Source organism: Dermochelys coriacea, chromosome 16 (assembly GCF_009764565.3).
Source record: "Dermochelys coriacea isolate rDerCor1 chromosome 16, rDerCor1.pri.v4, whole genome shotgun sequence".
Classification (NCBI taxonomy): domain Eukaryota; kingdom Metazoa; phylum Chordata; order Testudines; family Dermochelyidae; genus Dermochelys; species Dermochelys coriacea.
The window spans coordinates 2,114,590-2,130,054 of record NC_050083.1 but is presented as its reverse complement, the minus strand read 5'-3'; the positions used below and the strand labels follow the sequence as shown (position 1 = coordinate 2,130,054).

General features: G+C 48.5%; 1 protein-coding gene across 9 annotated transcripts in view; it reads right to left on the bottom strand.

The window, feature by feature from the left end:
• Positions 1-218: 218 nt before the first annotated feature.
• EXD3 (exonuclease 3'-5' domain containing 3) overlaps positions 219-15,465 on the bottom strand; it is a 585,677-nt gene continuing 570,430 nt past the window's right edge. For all 9 annotated transcript variants that reach the window (XM_038374189.2, XM_038374190.2, XM_043498834.1 and 6 more), the window contains one exon: positions 219-808. In XM_038374189.2, coding sequence (XP_038230117.1) covers positions 474-808 — 335 coding nt within the window. In that variant the 3' untranslated portion in view covers positions 219-473. The remainder of the gene's footprint in view (positions 809-15,465) is intronic.

Sequence of the window (15,465 nt, the reverse complement as noted above, 5' to 3'; positions counted from 1 at the left end):
GCCAGCTGAGTGCCTGCAGCATTGGGAGGTGTTGGGGGGCAGTGGAGTTCCTCACATCACACTCACTCCCCACTCTGGAGCTGGAGGGAGCTGCTCTGTGGCAGGAGGGCTGTGTGGATGGGAGTTCTCTGAGGGTGACATGGACATGGCTCCATGGGTGGCTAGTGAGCAACACCTCTTCCCCCAGTGACATCAGTGCAACAGAGGACAGGGATTGATCCTGGAACATCTCAGATTTAATGATCTCCTTGGAGGCCATTTGGTTACAGGCCTGTAGGTACCATGGCCCATTACAGTATGGATCATGATAACCCTTTGCCCCAAACCTCAGATAATGGCTCCCCCGAGGAACCAAACTCCCAGCCCTTAATATCCAACCAAAGTCCATTTCCTGTTAAAGCCGCAGTGGCTCATCGGGGAATCAGGATCCAGCAAAGATTCCCAGTCCCTAGTCAGGAACCCTCCACCTCAGCTCAGCTCAGCTCATAGAAGCTTTGGCTTCCCTCTGCGGTGCCCAAAGCTTCCTTAAACTGAGAGACCACTCGCCCAAAGTGTGAGCCCTCCCAGAATACTTTGCCGCACTGAGTGCAACAGTAGAAGTAAGACAGGTCCGCTTTGCCCAGCACCCCAGGCGGGATGGCTGCTAGCTGCAGGGAGGCACCTGTGGCCAGCGTCATGGTCTCCACATTGAGGTCTGAATCCTCTAGCCACTGGCAGTTTGGATTGTAAACTGGCTGCGGGTAGTCGAATTCTGAGGTGTCAGACACTGGGTTTGTCTTTTGTTTCTCTTCAGACTTTGCCAGCCCCTCTGTGGAAACAGGAGAGAACAAACAGACACTGAATACTGAGTAACGGGTGTGATTAGCTGGGTTGGTGCTCAGCAACCTCCCGCCATGTGACCTGTCTTTACTCTAGGTTCATCAGCCACCCAAGGAACTGGGATTGCAGGCAGAGGGCTGAGAAGACTGTAAGCCTTTCTGATTCTGGGCTGCTGCCTGGGCCGATGCAATTCTGGAGTTTGTTTTAAGGGTCTGTCTCTCCTGCAGTCAGAGGTGTGACTGCAGCACGGGTGGATGTCCCCAAGCTGGCTTTGATCTAGCTAGCTCTGATAACAACAGAATGGACTAGCCGCTTGAATACATTCCCAGAGTCCTGGCTGGCCTTGTCCACATTGCAAGGGAATATGCAGGCAGGCATAACCATGCTAGCTTCTCTCTAACTGACGTGGGTAAATACAATACTAAAGACATGGTGACGCAGGCTTCAGAGCATTGTAGAAACCCAAGTATGTACCCAGGGTTCTGGCATAAAGCCCTTGCCACCAATGCTAGCTAGATTAAAACTAACCTGGGTAAAATGACCTGTGCTGCATCACACCTTCCCTTGCAGCGTAGACATACCTTATGTTTAGGGCCCTGTGTAAATCACAATTTCATGGAGGGCACAGAAATTGTGATAATGCCCCCAAACCGTGATATTTACAATATATTTTAAAAGGAAAATGTCTATAATAAAGTATTTAACACAAGAGATGATCTTAGCTTACAGTGCTGTGTGCATGCGTAAGAACAGAGTGCTGTGCACATGCAGGGGCAATCCATGAATGAGGAACTGTCAAGGTTCTTTCCCCACTCTGAACTCTAGGGTACAGATGTGGGAACCTGCATGAAAGACCCCCTAAGCTTATTTTGACCAGCTTAGGTTAAAAACTTCCTCAAGGTACAAACTTTGCCTTGTCCTTGAACCCTATGCTGCCACCACCAAGTGTGTTAAACAAAGAACAAGGAAAGAGCCCACTTGGAGACGTCTTCCCCCCCAAAATATCCCCCCAAGCCCTATACCCCCTTTCCAGGATCTTAAAAGAAGAATTTTAATTAAAGAAAAAGTAAAAGAATCACCTCTGTAAAATCAGGATGGTAAATACCTTACAGGATAATCAAATTCAAAACATAGAGAATCCCTCTAGGCAAAACCTTAAGTTACAAAAAGACACAAAAACAGGAATATACATTCCATCCAGCACAGCTTATTTACCAGCCAGTTAAACAGAAGGATATCTAACACATTTCTAGCTAGATTACTTACTAACTTAACAGAAGTTCTGAAGAGCATTCCTGACCTGGTCCCGGCAACAGCATCACACAGACAGACAAACAGACCCTTTGTCCCCCCCAGCTTTGAAAGTATCTTGTCTCCTCATTGGTCATTTTGTTCAGATGCCAGCGAGGTTATCCTAGCTTCTTAACCCTTTACAGGTGAAAGGGTTTTGCCTCTGGCCAGAAGGGATTTTATAGTTCTGTATACGGAAAGGTGCTTACCCTCCCCTTTATATTTAGGACAGGAACAAGTGAAGTGACTAACGGTGCTTAACTTTAATTCACAAATAAAACAGAAATAAGCAAACATTTAGGGGATTGCAGATGCTTGTGTTTGCTGCAGATTTTAATTGTAAAAAATCATTTACATTCAATTGTAAAATTCATTCCATGCATATGCCTTGAAATTCATTAACTTTACTTGTAAACTTCATTCTGGAAACTCTGTGAAATTCAAGATTTTTGCCATTGACACTGCCATGAATTTTCTAAAAACATAAATTGTGACTCAGCCAGGGTGTCAGTTACAGCAGCCTCTCTGGTGGTGGTGCCTCAAAGCAGAACAGCTGTAGTCATGGGCATTGCTTTCCAGGCCCTGGGTCCACCCTCCACATGCTCCTACCCAGGGGGAGTGTAGGGTGTGTGCCTATTGTGGCCCACAGCAGTGCCTACACCAAAGGAATTCTCCCTTGGCCCCAGTGACATACAGGGGCCACAGTGAGGATCTGCGTGGACCCTACCCCCAGAGTATCATCTGTAGCTGTTCTAGACTGTATGGTATTGGGGAACTCTGCTGATTGCTGTGGCCAAATGAGGAAACACAGAGCCCCCAAGTTAAGCTTCAGCAATTGCTGCTCATCCAGGCGGCCTGCAGCCATGTCACTTTGGGTTGCCTGGATGTGCTTGGATAGGAAACCACCAAGGAAAATGCAGGTCTTGGTGATCAGAGGCAGGGTCTCTACTGAACCAATGGCAAAATGTAAAGGAGTACTTGTGGCACCTTAGAGACTAACAAATTTATTTGAGCATAAGCTTTCGTGAGCTACAGCTCACTTCATTGTGTGGGTCGAGTGCTCATGGTAGTGCTGTCTGCAATGTGTACTTTGAAACTGAGGTCCAAACAATTGAAGCTCATTAAATATCAGACTGCACATTCCACAAGAGGAGGGATATTAACCAATGTCTTGGATAAATGCCAGTTTGGGCAACACATTCTGTAATTCCCTCTAAAGTTTATGTCGATATGGTATTCTTTGCTTCCTGACATGAAATGTTGTGTAGTTGCTGTGTACTTTCAAACTGCTGTTGCACTACACCCCAGAGGTGGCTGCATTTCAGAGGACACCGACAGAGAGAGAAAGCAGAAAGCTTGCAAAGTATTTTGTGATCTGTGAGGATGAAAGGAGCTGTGCAAATTTTAGATAGCATTATGAATAATTATCTGGATTAGCGATCAGCTTCGGAAAAGTAATTGACTCAATTAACAATCTACACTGGATTGTTCTAGATTCAGGTACTAAAGGCATCAGGCACTAGATGGTCTAGGTGTTGTGTTTTGCAGAAACACAGAATTGGAGCACAGTTATGCAACCCCCTTGTTCCTCCCCTCTGTCCCCCCAAAACAAGGTGATGTTTATTCTGAGGTGAAAGAAGCCAAAGAGACATGCTCCTCTTACTCCAGGTGATGTGATCCTGCACTAGTTCAGTCTGTGCACCTGCTCCTGGCAGGCAGCTTTGGCTGGGCACTTCCTAGAGCGTACGTGCTTCCATCTAAAATCCTATTGTGGGCGCAGGGACCGACGCCATTGCCAACAAAGACACAACACCTATTCGTTTTTGGCACTGCAATGCAGGGTCTCATTGCTTGTGTCCCAGTGGCGAGGGCATGGCTGGGTCTTGGGATCAAGGAGGCAAAAGTCCAAGATTGACTTGACTGTCATCTATCAGGAAGTCTGGCAGAAAGTGACGCAGGGAGGCAGACTGAATATATTAGCAGGGGCTGATTCATCCTTGGCATGGAGAGCTCTCCTGGCTAGACAACAGTTATAAAACAAAAGGCAACTTACATCTATCTGGTATGACATCACTAGGGCTGTTCCTCTCCAGGTCACAAGAGAGCTCCTTCAGGAGTTGCCTCACTGTTCCTGGGAGTGCAATAGAGTAATACAGGAATCGTACTGAGCTCTTCAGCCCTAGATCTCAAAGCACTCTGCACAGAGGCTCAGTGCCATTCTCCAGTGCCTTTTGCAAGTGATGAAGGGACCTGCCTGAGGTCACAAAGCAGAGTGAGGACTAACTCCTGGGCCAGTGACTCCTCCACCGGCCCATAATGCCCCACGGGGGTGGAGACTGGAATTCAAACACAGGGTGGTGTCGCTGGAGAAAAATCCTAGGGTTGAAACCAAGAGGGTTCTAGAGACGTATGAAATATGTTCTGTAGAAATGGCTCTGAAATCCTATGGGGATAAATTCTGTTCTGTCTCCTGGGAGCCACAGCCCGGGGGAGGGGGGTAGGGGTAGGGGGAGCTTTAAATCACGTTTACACTCTCCAGAGTCTGTGCTGCTGTGGGGACTGCATGGCCGCTAGAGCAGCCCCAGGGACAGCCAAGAATCCCCCCGCTCCCAGCACTCAGTGCGCTGATACTCCCGTGCTGAGCCCAACGTGCTCTGAGGCAGAAGCTGCAAGAGAGGGCTGTGGAGAAGCCCTTAAAATGGCCTTGCACAGCTGGAGGAATCTTTCTCCTGCCTCTTCCCGCTCCCTCTGCAGCCCAGGAATGCCCCAGACCGGCACACAGGAGTGGAGCAGAATCAGCCCTGTGGAAGGTCCAGACGCTGGTCCTTCCTTCGGGCTGGTTAACCCTCGCTTAGAATTCCATGGCAGGGAGAGTTCAATTGCCTGCCCCACAGTGGTGTGTGACCATGCATGGAAAAAATAAGGGACACCTCAATAGAGGTGTATTCCCAAGCCAGGAGCACTGCTAAGCATACACTGAGCGCCTGGCTATGCAGTGCCTGTACCATGTGTACGCATTTACACCTCTGCCAAGAGGCTGTGAATTGCTATCAAACCAGAGGAAGGGTGGCTGTGTGGTCAAAGCACATGGTTGGCACTCAAGGCCAGGTGCCTGGTTCCAACTCGGATAGAACTGACCTTGGAGAAGCCACTTCCTCCTTTGTGTCTCAGTTTCCCCATCTGTAAAACTGGGGTAATAATCCCTCCCTCCCTATCCCACAGTGGCATTCAGAGACTTCACAAATTAATGTATAAAGTACATTCAGATCCTCTGATGGAAGGTGCTGGAGAAGGATCCAGTATTATTATTCTAAAATAACGGGTTCTCAGCATGTGTCTATAATCCTGGCCCCAAGGGGTGTGAGAGTCATGACAGACATAGCTACCACGTTAGCTGATACATTTAAAAATGTCTAAGCACCCTGTGACCAGATTCAAGCGCGGCTGATCAGTAAAACGGGAATGCCCTGTGAATGTATTATATGCCTTTTCTAACATTCCATGTGGGATATCTTTTCTAAACTATCCGACCACCACAGAAAGGAAATAAAGAACTGGGTAAATGTGATGACAGACCCTGACCAAAATGTAAAGACGTGAGGGCTGTCACTCAAAACAACACTACCCAGGAAGATTTCAGGACACTGTCTATGGCTGGTTTAAGACACCCCTTGTCCTAAGCTTGCGGTGTTCAAGTCCATCCATGGAGTCTTTAAATCAAGGCTGGATGTCTTTTTGAAGGGAGTCACGTGCTGTTAAATTCAGTGCAGGAGTCACTGGGGCAGTTCTCTGCCCGGTGCTATGCAAGAGCTCAGCATAGATGATCACAGTGGTCCCTTCTGGCTTTAAAAATCTGCAAATCTAGGTAGGGACTTTTCAGTTTATTTTGCCTGTTTGACAAGGGGCAGGCAAAGCCGAGGGAGGCACCGATTCCCAGGCCAGCAGGGATCACTGTGATCATCTAGGTGGAGCTCCCGCACAGCACAGGCCAGAGACCTGCCCAACAGTCATTCCTACAGCAGAGCTTTTAGAAAAACATCCAGCCTTTGACTTTAAAACTGCCAGTGAAGGAGAATCCACTAGGACCTTGGTAAGTGGTTCTAGTGGTTTATTATTCTGATTGTTAAACATTTATCCCTTATTTCCAGTCTGGAACACAGACTGACTGTGTGACCCAGGACAAGTGATTACTCTCCTGGGCCTCACTTCTGCAGAATGGAGAGAATAATCCTTCCTTTCTCCTGCACAGCTTTTTTCTGTCCTACCTATTTAGATTGTAAGCTCCTGGGGCGGAGACTGGCTCTCACTATGTATCTGTGCAGCGCCCAGCATGACGGGGCCTTATACCTTGGCTGGACTCTCTAAATGCTACTGTAATACCAATAATCAGGGGTCATCCAATGAAATTAATAGGCAGCAGGTTTAAAACAAACAAAAGCAAGTATTTCTCACACAATGGACAGTCAGCCTGTGGAACCCATTGCCAGAGGATGTTGTGAAGGCCAAGACCATAACAGGGTTCAAAAAAGAACTACGTAAATTGATGAAGAATAGGTCCATCAATGGCTATTAGCCAGGATGGTCAGGGATGTAATCCCATGTTCTGGGTTTCCTAAGCCTCAGCCAGATGCTGGGGCTGGAAGACAGGGGATGGATCACTCGATAATTGTCCTGTTCTGCTCATTCCCTCTGAAGCATCTGGCTCTGGCCACTGTCAGAAGACAGGATAGGGGTTAGATGGACCATTGATCTGGCCCAGTATGGCTGTTCTTATATTCTAATAATGATCAATAATAATGATGACCTCAAACACAGCAGTGTGGAGCCCCCAGATGTATCACACTGATTTTCAGGTCAGTGGCTGAATTCAAAAATAAAATGAAAAAAAAAAGACAAACTGAATTTTGGTCTGTTTGTCTCACTGAAATGAAAACCCACAAAAAAGTCATTTGGGCTGAACGAGGCAATGTTTCAAAACATACTATTTGCCAAAAAAATCCACCAGCTCTAGTGCTGGAGATGTGGTAAAATCCCTGGTTTGCCCAATCACATCACCCCCCTTCTGTCTTTGAAAATGCATGTTCAGCCCTGAAATGGTTAAATATAATCACCCCTTTCAGTTATTTTCTTCTCTGAAGGTACCAAGCAGGCACGGTTGGGCTTTACTGATAGTCAGTTGAGCTTTTGTGCTCTTCCAGGAATGTCTGGCATTTCCCCCTCTCTTTGGAAATCTCCTTGTCTGTCAACCATGGTGCAGCCCCGTGAGCTCTCAGCCATGGGGACTTCACACTTCTCCCACCAGTAGCGTGTGGGATTTAAAAAAAAATTCCTCAAGGCAGCCTGTAAAGCGTGAAGTACCAACTCCCCCCAGCCGCCTCTCCCCTTCCCCTGTGGGATGTGGCTGGTGAGATGGGAGGGGGCGGGAGGGTCATAGTTACAAAGAGAAGGAGAGAAAGGCTTGTGACACCCAGCATTTTGCCTTTCGATCGGCCCCAGCCCCCTCTTAATTGTGGTGCTTCAATGGGTTGAAAATGCAACATCACTTCAAAGTAACAATTTTTCAATGGGAGCTTGTAAAGCTCCCGCCCCACCCCCCTTGATGGAATTCGGTTCAAAGGCTTTTGAAGACGCCTGTGTCCCTGTGGCAGCCTGTCTGAAAAGGCCACTGGGAGCCAGTAAGCAGGGTGCCAACTCGGGCAAACAATCTTAGAAAAAAGTCGCTGTGAAAAGGTCATCTCCGTGGTGGCTCTGGAGAGAAAGAGCTTCGTTTGGAAGGGGCTGGGGGAGGAGAGGGGAAGATTTCTTTCAGGAGGGATTTTTCTCCCCCCTCCTTTCCTAAAGCAGGGTAAATATGGTGCCTTATCTTGTGAGAGTGCCAAAATACACAAAAACGAGGAGTCCTTGTGGCACCTTAGAGACTAACAAATTTATTTGGGCATAAGCTTCATGGGCTAGAACATGGGCTCTGGGACGACTGAGTCCAACAGCCTTTGTGCAAAGCGATTTCTGACATTTTATTCTGTGTACAATTTATAGCCCACCAAGGGTTTGACGAGCAGAATATATCTCCCTGCTTTTAAACACCTAAGAAGTGTGCTAAAAGCAGGGGTGGAATTGGGAAGTGACAAATAGAGCTAGTCTTCCAAACTCCTCCCACAAACCAAGCTCCACCTACTGGAGCTGCCAAAAGGAGATGCTACAGACAGCATAGGTTGCACAGATCTTCACAATATGCTCGCCCTTTCCCCATGTTCTGTGTGCCACAACTTCAGTGGCATTAGCAATGATGACTTTCCTCTCAGGACACAGGTTACCTCATGGGACTCTCTTGGGCAATGGCAGACTCCTTCACGCACACCCATTGACATGGGTTTCATTACCCCATTGCGCACAGCGCCCAAACTTCTGCTGTCCAAACCCAGCAGTGCTGGCTCAGCCTAGGAAACTGGATAAACCAAGTGATGGCCATGTCCTATGCCCTATGCAATATCCTATGCTCATGAAAAAAGAAACACTGACAGGACCAGAAATCCTCATTTCCCTCTACTCTTTATCTAAGAGTCTTCTCCCAGTCATCTCTGCCAGGGCTGCGACTTGATGCTTGGGTTCCAGGATCCAAAAGCAGCTGCAGTGGCTGCGCTGACACTTAATGCATCCGATGAAGTGAGCTGTAGCTCACGAAAGCTTATGCTCAAATAAATTTGTTAGTCTCTAAGATGCCACAAGTCCTCCTTTTCTTTTAGCAGTAGTAGTAAATATTTATGAGGGTGGCACTGGAATGATGGGACGGTCCCCATGACAGCAGGTGTTGCTAGTGCCGTAGAATCCAGATTAGCCAAACTGCCAGAGTGGTTCTGATATTGGGAGGCAGTAAGAGGATCACAAAGAGATTGTGGGAGGGCTGGAAGGAGCGGCAGGCCAGCTTCCTGGGTCCCACTGTAACAATTTTCATGGCCTATTCCAGGGCCTCACTTTCACACTGGCAGCAGTGCTTAATCCCATGCTACTTAGGGTGAAATAGGACTTCTTGCCTGTTGAGATAAACCCAGTGTTGTAGGGAGTCAACTAATCTCCATGAAGAGGAGTTGGGGCTCTGGAGAGAGGGACATGCCTACGCCTTGTGAGGACAGCTGAATGCCCAGGCAGCTCTGAGGCCATGAGGGGTAAAAATAAAGGTGGTTACCGTATTCTTATTGAAGAAGTTCATTCTTGGAGAAATGAAGCCCCCCCAGACAGAGGAAACAATGCTGGCAGCAATCCAGCTCTCGGAGTGTGAGGGAGTGCTTCTCTGACCTGCTGTCTCCCCAAATGAATGCTCCCCCACTGTCAAACACATAAATAATGACCCCACTCACTGTCCAGCTACAGATCCCAAAACACTCTGCTTTACAAAGCATTAACTCCACTTTACAGACAGGGCAGACAGGCCCTGTGAGGTTAAGTAACTTGCAAGTGAGTGTCGGAGCTGGGACCAGATCCCAGCCCCCTGATTCCTATCCCATGCTCTTTGCCCTCTGTGTAAAGTGGTGGCTAATGAGGAGCCAGGCTGGAGGCTGGCTCAGCTTGAGGGGGATTTGTTTGAGAGACGAAGGACTAGCAGGGGGAGACCTGGTGATCAGAAGTACTGAATTCTCCCTGCAGAATATGATTGTGGTACAATCTACCCACCCTCGTTAAGGACGCCAGTGGAAGGCATGAGCTGACCAGTCCCCCCAGTGTCCTTTATTCATGACAGGGCACTCTGTAGAACCAGGTCCTGGCGAGCCTGGGTCCCATTGTTAGCAGGATCTCCCCGACACCAGCACTGAGTTGGGCACAGGGCTGGGGAATTCCTAGCATAGCACCCATGGGAACAGCAATGGATCAGGAGCAGGGGAAAGATGATTTTCAAGGATGGGATTTTTTAATGGAGCTTTGCTTCTCCATCAGTTAGGCATTTTGAAACCCCTACCCTTAAATGTTTGCTTAGGCCAAACAATGTTAGACACTATGCTTTAAAAATACTTTCCATATGTTGTGTGAGTTCCAGGCTGGGGTAGGAGGCTCTCCCAAACTTGGACCATCAGAGGGTATTAACCTAGTCTCACTTGGGGTGCTTATGCCACCCCAGCAAAGGGTCCAACCATCTCCTATTCTCTTCTCATACAGGCCCACCTGTGGCAGACAGCCTGCATTCCTACCCGTGAGGCTGGAGAGCTTGAACCTGGGCACCAATGCTCTTGTGTCTGTACTGTCTGGGTAGCAGCAGCAGGTCCCTGTGGAAGTATGATCCTTGAGGAATAATGGTCACCTGCCATATCCTGAGACACACAAAGTTCTGCCAGGCAATTCTGACATGCTCACAGCCACACCCGGCTCTCAGGGCTGTCACTGTGAGCACTTCCCTCACACTGGCAACATACTCCCTTGTAATTTGGCCATTAAGAGCTAGGTGTTCTGAAGAAAGCACTTCTAATAAAGACTTTGCACAAGTCTGAAAACACACCTGGAAGCATTCTTGGAGGACAAAGGTCCATGAGAAACCTTCCCTTGGTGAGAGATGGCTCCTGATAAGGGAAGTTCCGAGCCTGAGAAACACACTCTATTGAAAGGAACTGAAGATGCCTGATTATCTTTTCCTTCCAGATAATCGTGATAAGCAAAGGACAAAGGACTCTGGATTGTGCAACCAGTGCAACACAGGAGGGGCCAAGTTCTTAGGGCTTTCTCGGAGCCAGGTAGGATGGAGATTGGATGCTAAGCCCTGTGCCCCTCTTTGCCCTGCTGTTGCAAAGCAACAAGGCAAAAAATGACATGAAGCAGTCCAAGACTCTCCTCGCTCTCGATAGGGTTTCATGGAAGGGAAAGGGATCATGCTGGATTCTCTGCCTTCCCCCCAGCCTCCCCAGAAACCCTGCCAGGCACCCCCTGTCCCCGACAAGGGAGCACAATGTTTTGTTTTGCTAAGTTTTACTCTTGCATAAGCAAAGGACACAGTTGGCTCTTGCTTATTCTCTGTCACCGTCAGTATAATACTGATGGGATGTCTGCACAGCTCTGGGAACGCACAGCTACTACCTGTCAGGGTATCTGCAGCATGGGAGAGGGAAGGGGGCTGACAGACATTTCTAATGAACATCCAGCCTCTGAGACATTCATGCCATGCTCTAGGTCTATCCCCAGCTCTGCCCCTGACCTGCTTTTCGGGGCAGGTATTTTCTTGCTGTGTATGTAGAGCACCCGGCACAGTTCAATGCCATTACTATTTGATATTTATATTGTGGAAGTGCCTAGAGGTCTCAAACAGGCTGGGGCATGTTGTGCTAGGTGCTGTACAAACCTATAGGAAAAATGAACCCCCAATCTCATCTGGGGACGCTAGGTGAGCCTGTAATAAATAATAATAATTCAGAACAACATATTATGGTTATGGGGTTGCTCTTTCTAGTGTACACTCAACCTTGCACTAAATGCTAATCTTTCTGGGGCAGTTTGGTCTAACTATTGAGGATGGGAGTGAAAATCAGGACTTCTGCCTTCTACCCTTGGCTCTGCCGCTCGCTGCCAGTCCTCATGAAAGCTCCATCACCTAGCTGTGCCTCAGTTTCCCCATGTGCAAAGCAGGGATAATAGTGATCACACACCTTTGCCATTGATGAGTGAAAAGAGGTATGTGGCTCCTTCAGCTGGAGATCCCTGAGCACTGTCCCTTGGGGTCATTACCCTAAGCCTGCTGTGCGTGTTCATGGAAGTCTGGGCTAGGTTACTGCATGTCCACCCTTATGTGGCAATCGGATCAGCACAACATTCAACATGGAGTACCAAAGTGCTGGCTACTACGCCTTGTAGTGGAGTGAGCCAACGTAGCATGCAAGGGTCAGGCATGAGATTCTATAGCACCCGATGAAGTGGGTTTTAGCCCATGAAAGCTTATGCCCAAATAAATGTGTTAGTCTCTAAGGCGCCACAAGGACTCCGCATTGTTTCTTTAGCCTTCTCGTGAGTCCTCAAGCCTACCTTATTTTAAAGTGACAGCTCCATCTCAGCTTCAAGTTTAATTAAATGAGGGCTCTCAACAGACTGATGCCTCTTTAGCTGCAGACTTGAGTCCATGGCTAAGGAGGCTGTGGGGTTCACCAAGTTGTGAGGAAGTGCCGGTGGGTTTTGTGCATTACCCTGGAAGCCCCTAGTGTCAGAATCACTGGCCTGGCTCCAGAGAGCTTTGGTGGAGAAGTGGGGGAGGATGTAGAAAGACCCCAACTCTTCCCTGGGAGACATGGGGCATAAACCTCAGCACAGAACAATTGAGAGCTGCAAAGCTTTCCCTGTTTGACTGCTTCCTCCCCCCTTCCTGAGATCACAGGCCACACCGCAGAGTGAAGGGCTGAGAAAATTCTCACGCTGTAATCAGCAGTGCAGTGAAGAGTGACCTTAAGAAGCTGGGGGGAGGAAGGGAAAGAAATACTGAGTCACTTCTGCAGGCAAGTGAGTGGGAAACGTGCTGAACAAACAGGTGTCCAGGGTCACAGCCAGGGGAGCGCTCACGGGCTGTATACACAGCAGCCTATCTGCAGCAACCCCATCTTAACAGTCATTTTTCCCATGCTGTTCGTGTGACACAAACAAGGATCCTCCATCCACCCTCTTGCCATTTGCACTGTCCCACACCAAGGGTACCTCTGGGGCTCACCACACTGTACAATGCTGCATTCACAACCACCAGACCTTTTAATGAACAGCCCTGGGTCTCTCCAGGGATTTATTCCCAGCTCTGCTGCTCTGTAGAGCAAAATCTGGGAGGACTGGAAGGATCAGTAGCATGAGTTTGAGCCTGGCTCAGTGCAGGAATCTCAATTTTGACCTGCAGCATCCTGCTAGTCAGTCTTGGGCCTCCACGCGTTGTGTCAGTGCACCTCAATCTTGAGATGAAATATCCCTGTTTGTCTAGCGTCAGAGAGCCACAGCCTCTGCTAACGCCCCTCAGTACTGCCACCCAACACCCCCAGCTATTCCAGCCTGAGCTGCCCTGAGTTCTGTCAATGCCTGCCAGTCCTGACCTACAACTCCCCACCTCTGCCTGCCCTGCCACCCCCAGCTATTCCACACCCGGACAAACTTTCAGCAAAGACTCCCATCCCTGCCAAAGGAACCATGGCACAATATACAGGCAAGGTGGAAAAACACCCACTGGAGATGAGGATGAGGTCACCAAGATTGTTTTGCTACTGACCTAGAGAGGATTGGAACCCGTCAGGAGTGAATGCCAAGTTGATGAACCTGTTGTGAATCCTCGGGCCGAGAGCCTTAGCCATGATCTTCCACTTCCCATTGGGGTCACCATCACTGGTAGAGGAGAAGAGTCATGTTCTGCCTGTCCTCTTTCTCCCTCTGCAATCTCAACCACCAGAATGAGGCCCCACAATGCACTGACTTCTCTCTCTGGGGCACATCCATCAGAGAGTGACAGCACCTTATGCAACAGCTGCAGGGTGGATGAGGCAGCTCAGAGGACAACCATCCGCAGCAGGGCCAACCATGGCAGTAAAGTCAGATCTGTCACATGGCAGCCCTCTTCACTGGGCAGCAGGTGAGAGTCGCACCCCTCTAGTGTGAGAGGCAGATATCCAATTGCTGCTGCAAAGGCTGTTCTATTACAGCTGGTTGAGCTTGGGGGGCACAAATGGGTCTTTCAGAAAGGTCTGATCTATTTCACTTCTAAGGACTTTCAGTGCAAGCTGTGAGGAAGAGGGGGGTGGAGATCCAGTCAAAATGCAACAGAGTAAGTTATTATTGTTACAAATGCTCTGCAGTTTGCTTATACTAGTGCTGTTGACTCAGCAATTCAGATTCCCAGGCCAGAAGGGATCATCTAGTCTGATCCCCTGCATAGCATAGGCCAGAGAACATCCCCAAAACAACTCACTATGAACTAGAGCAGCTCTTTTAGAAAAACAGCCAATCTTGATACAAAACTTGCCAGCGATGGAGAATCCACCATGACTCTGGGTAAGTTGTTCCAATGGTTAATTACAGCTTCAACATGCTTTACAAGTCCTGGCTCAATGTACCTCAGCCCCCTGTGAAGCAGGCCAGTATTATTTCCATTTTTCAGATAAGGAAACTGAGGCACAGAGAAATCAAGTGATTTACCTAAGGGTAGCCAGCATCTCAGCTGGAATCTGCAGCTGGTTCCAGATTCCCAATCCCCTAGCTAAACCACTTGATCATACATCTCATAGGAGCCACTGCAAATCCTCAATGTGGCAATCTCTTGTGATGAAGATAGTAATGCAAGTTGGAAATACTGCACAGCAGCTATCAGCTGAGACAAAAATTCTGCACACAACAACATGCCGAAGTATTTGCTCTCTGTTCTCAGACCTAGGATACTCCCTCTGCATGCTATGAAACAGCTGCGAGCTTGACATCCAACACGTCAGCAGCACATCCAGCCCAGAGTAGCCTGGCTCTGCCACTGTGCACAGCTTTGCAATCAGGAGCAGGGCATCCCAAGGTAACTGTCTGGTCCCTCCGCATATGTCCCAGGTTGATATAGCTGATCCTCCATCATTCTTAAGCTTGGAATGGCAAAAGGAATCATAGACTGCATAGGAAAATCACAGGAGCAGTAAGGGAAACCGACTCATACATTTGAAGGTCAGAAGTGATCTGTTGATCATCTAGTCCAGGGTTCATCAACCTTTGGCACGCGGCCTGTCAGGGAAATCCGCTGGCGGGCCAGGACGGTTTGTTTACCTACAGCGTCCGCAGGTTCGGCTGATTGCAGCTCCTTCTGGCCATGGTTCGCCGTGACAGACCAATGGGGGTGCGGGAAGTGGCAGCCAGCACATCCCTTGGCCCATGATGCTTCCCGCAGCCCCCATTAGCCTGGAATGGTGAACAGTGGAAGCTGCGATCAGCCAAACCTGCGGACACGGCAGGTAAACAAACCAATGCGGTCTGCCAGCGGATTTCCCTGACGGGCTGCGTGCCAAAGGCTGACGATCCCTGATCTAGTCTGACCAACTATATAACTTAGGACCTAGAATTTCTCCCATCAAATCCTGTATCAAGGTCATAACCCCTGGTGGACCTAGAGCATGCTTTTAAAGGAAGAAGAATATCAAAGGCAATGAAAAGATGCTACTAGGAGGCAGAACAAGGCTGGCTGTTTATATGTTTGCTCCTGATTTGTTGGGAGGCCGTTACCAGAGCTTGCCAGAATGAAGACAGGCAGACATGAATGCGTCTGAGTGCATGGCATATATGGGACATAGCCAGGCATGTCTACAAAAGTCAGCAAAAATAGTGACAATATTTCACAAAAAAATTCAAATTTGTAATCTAAAGTACCCAAGCATGACTTGTGTCTGGGTT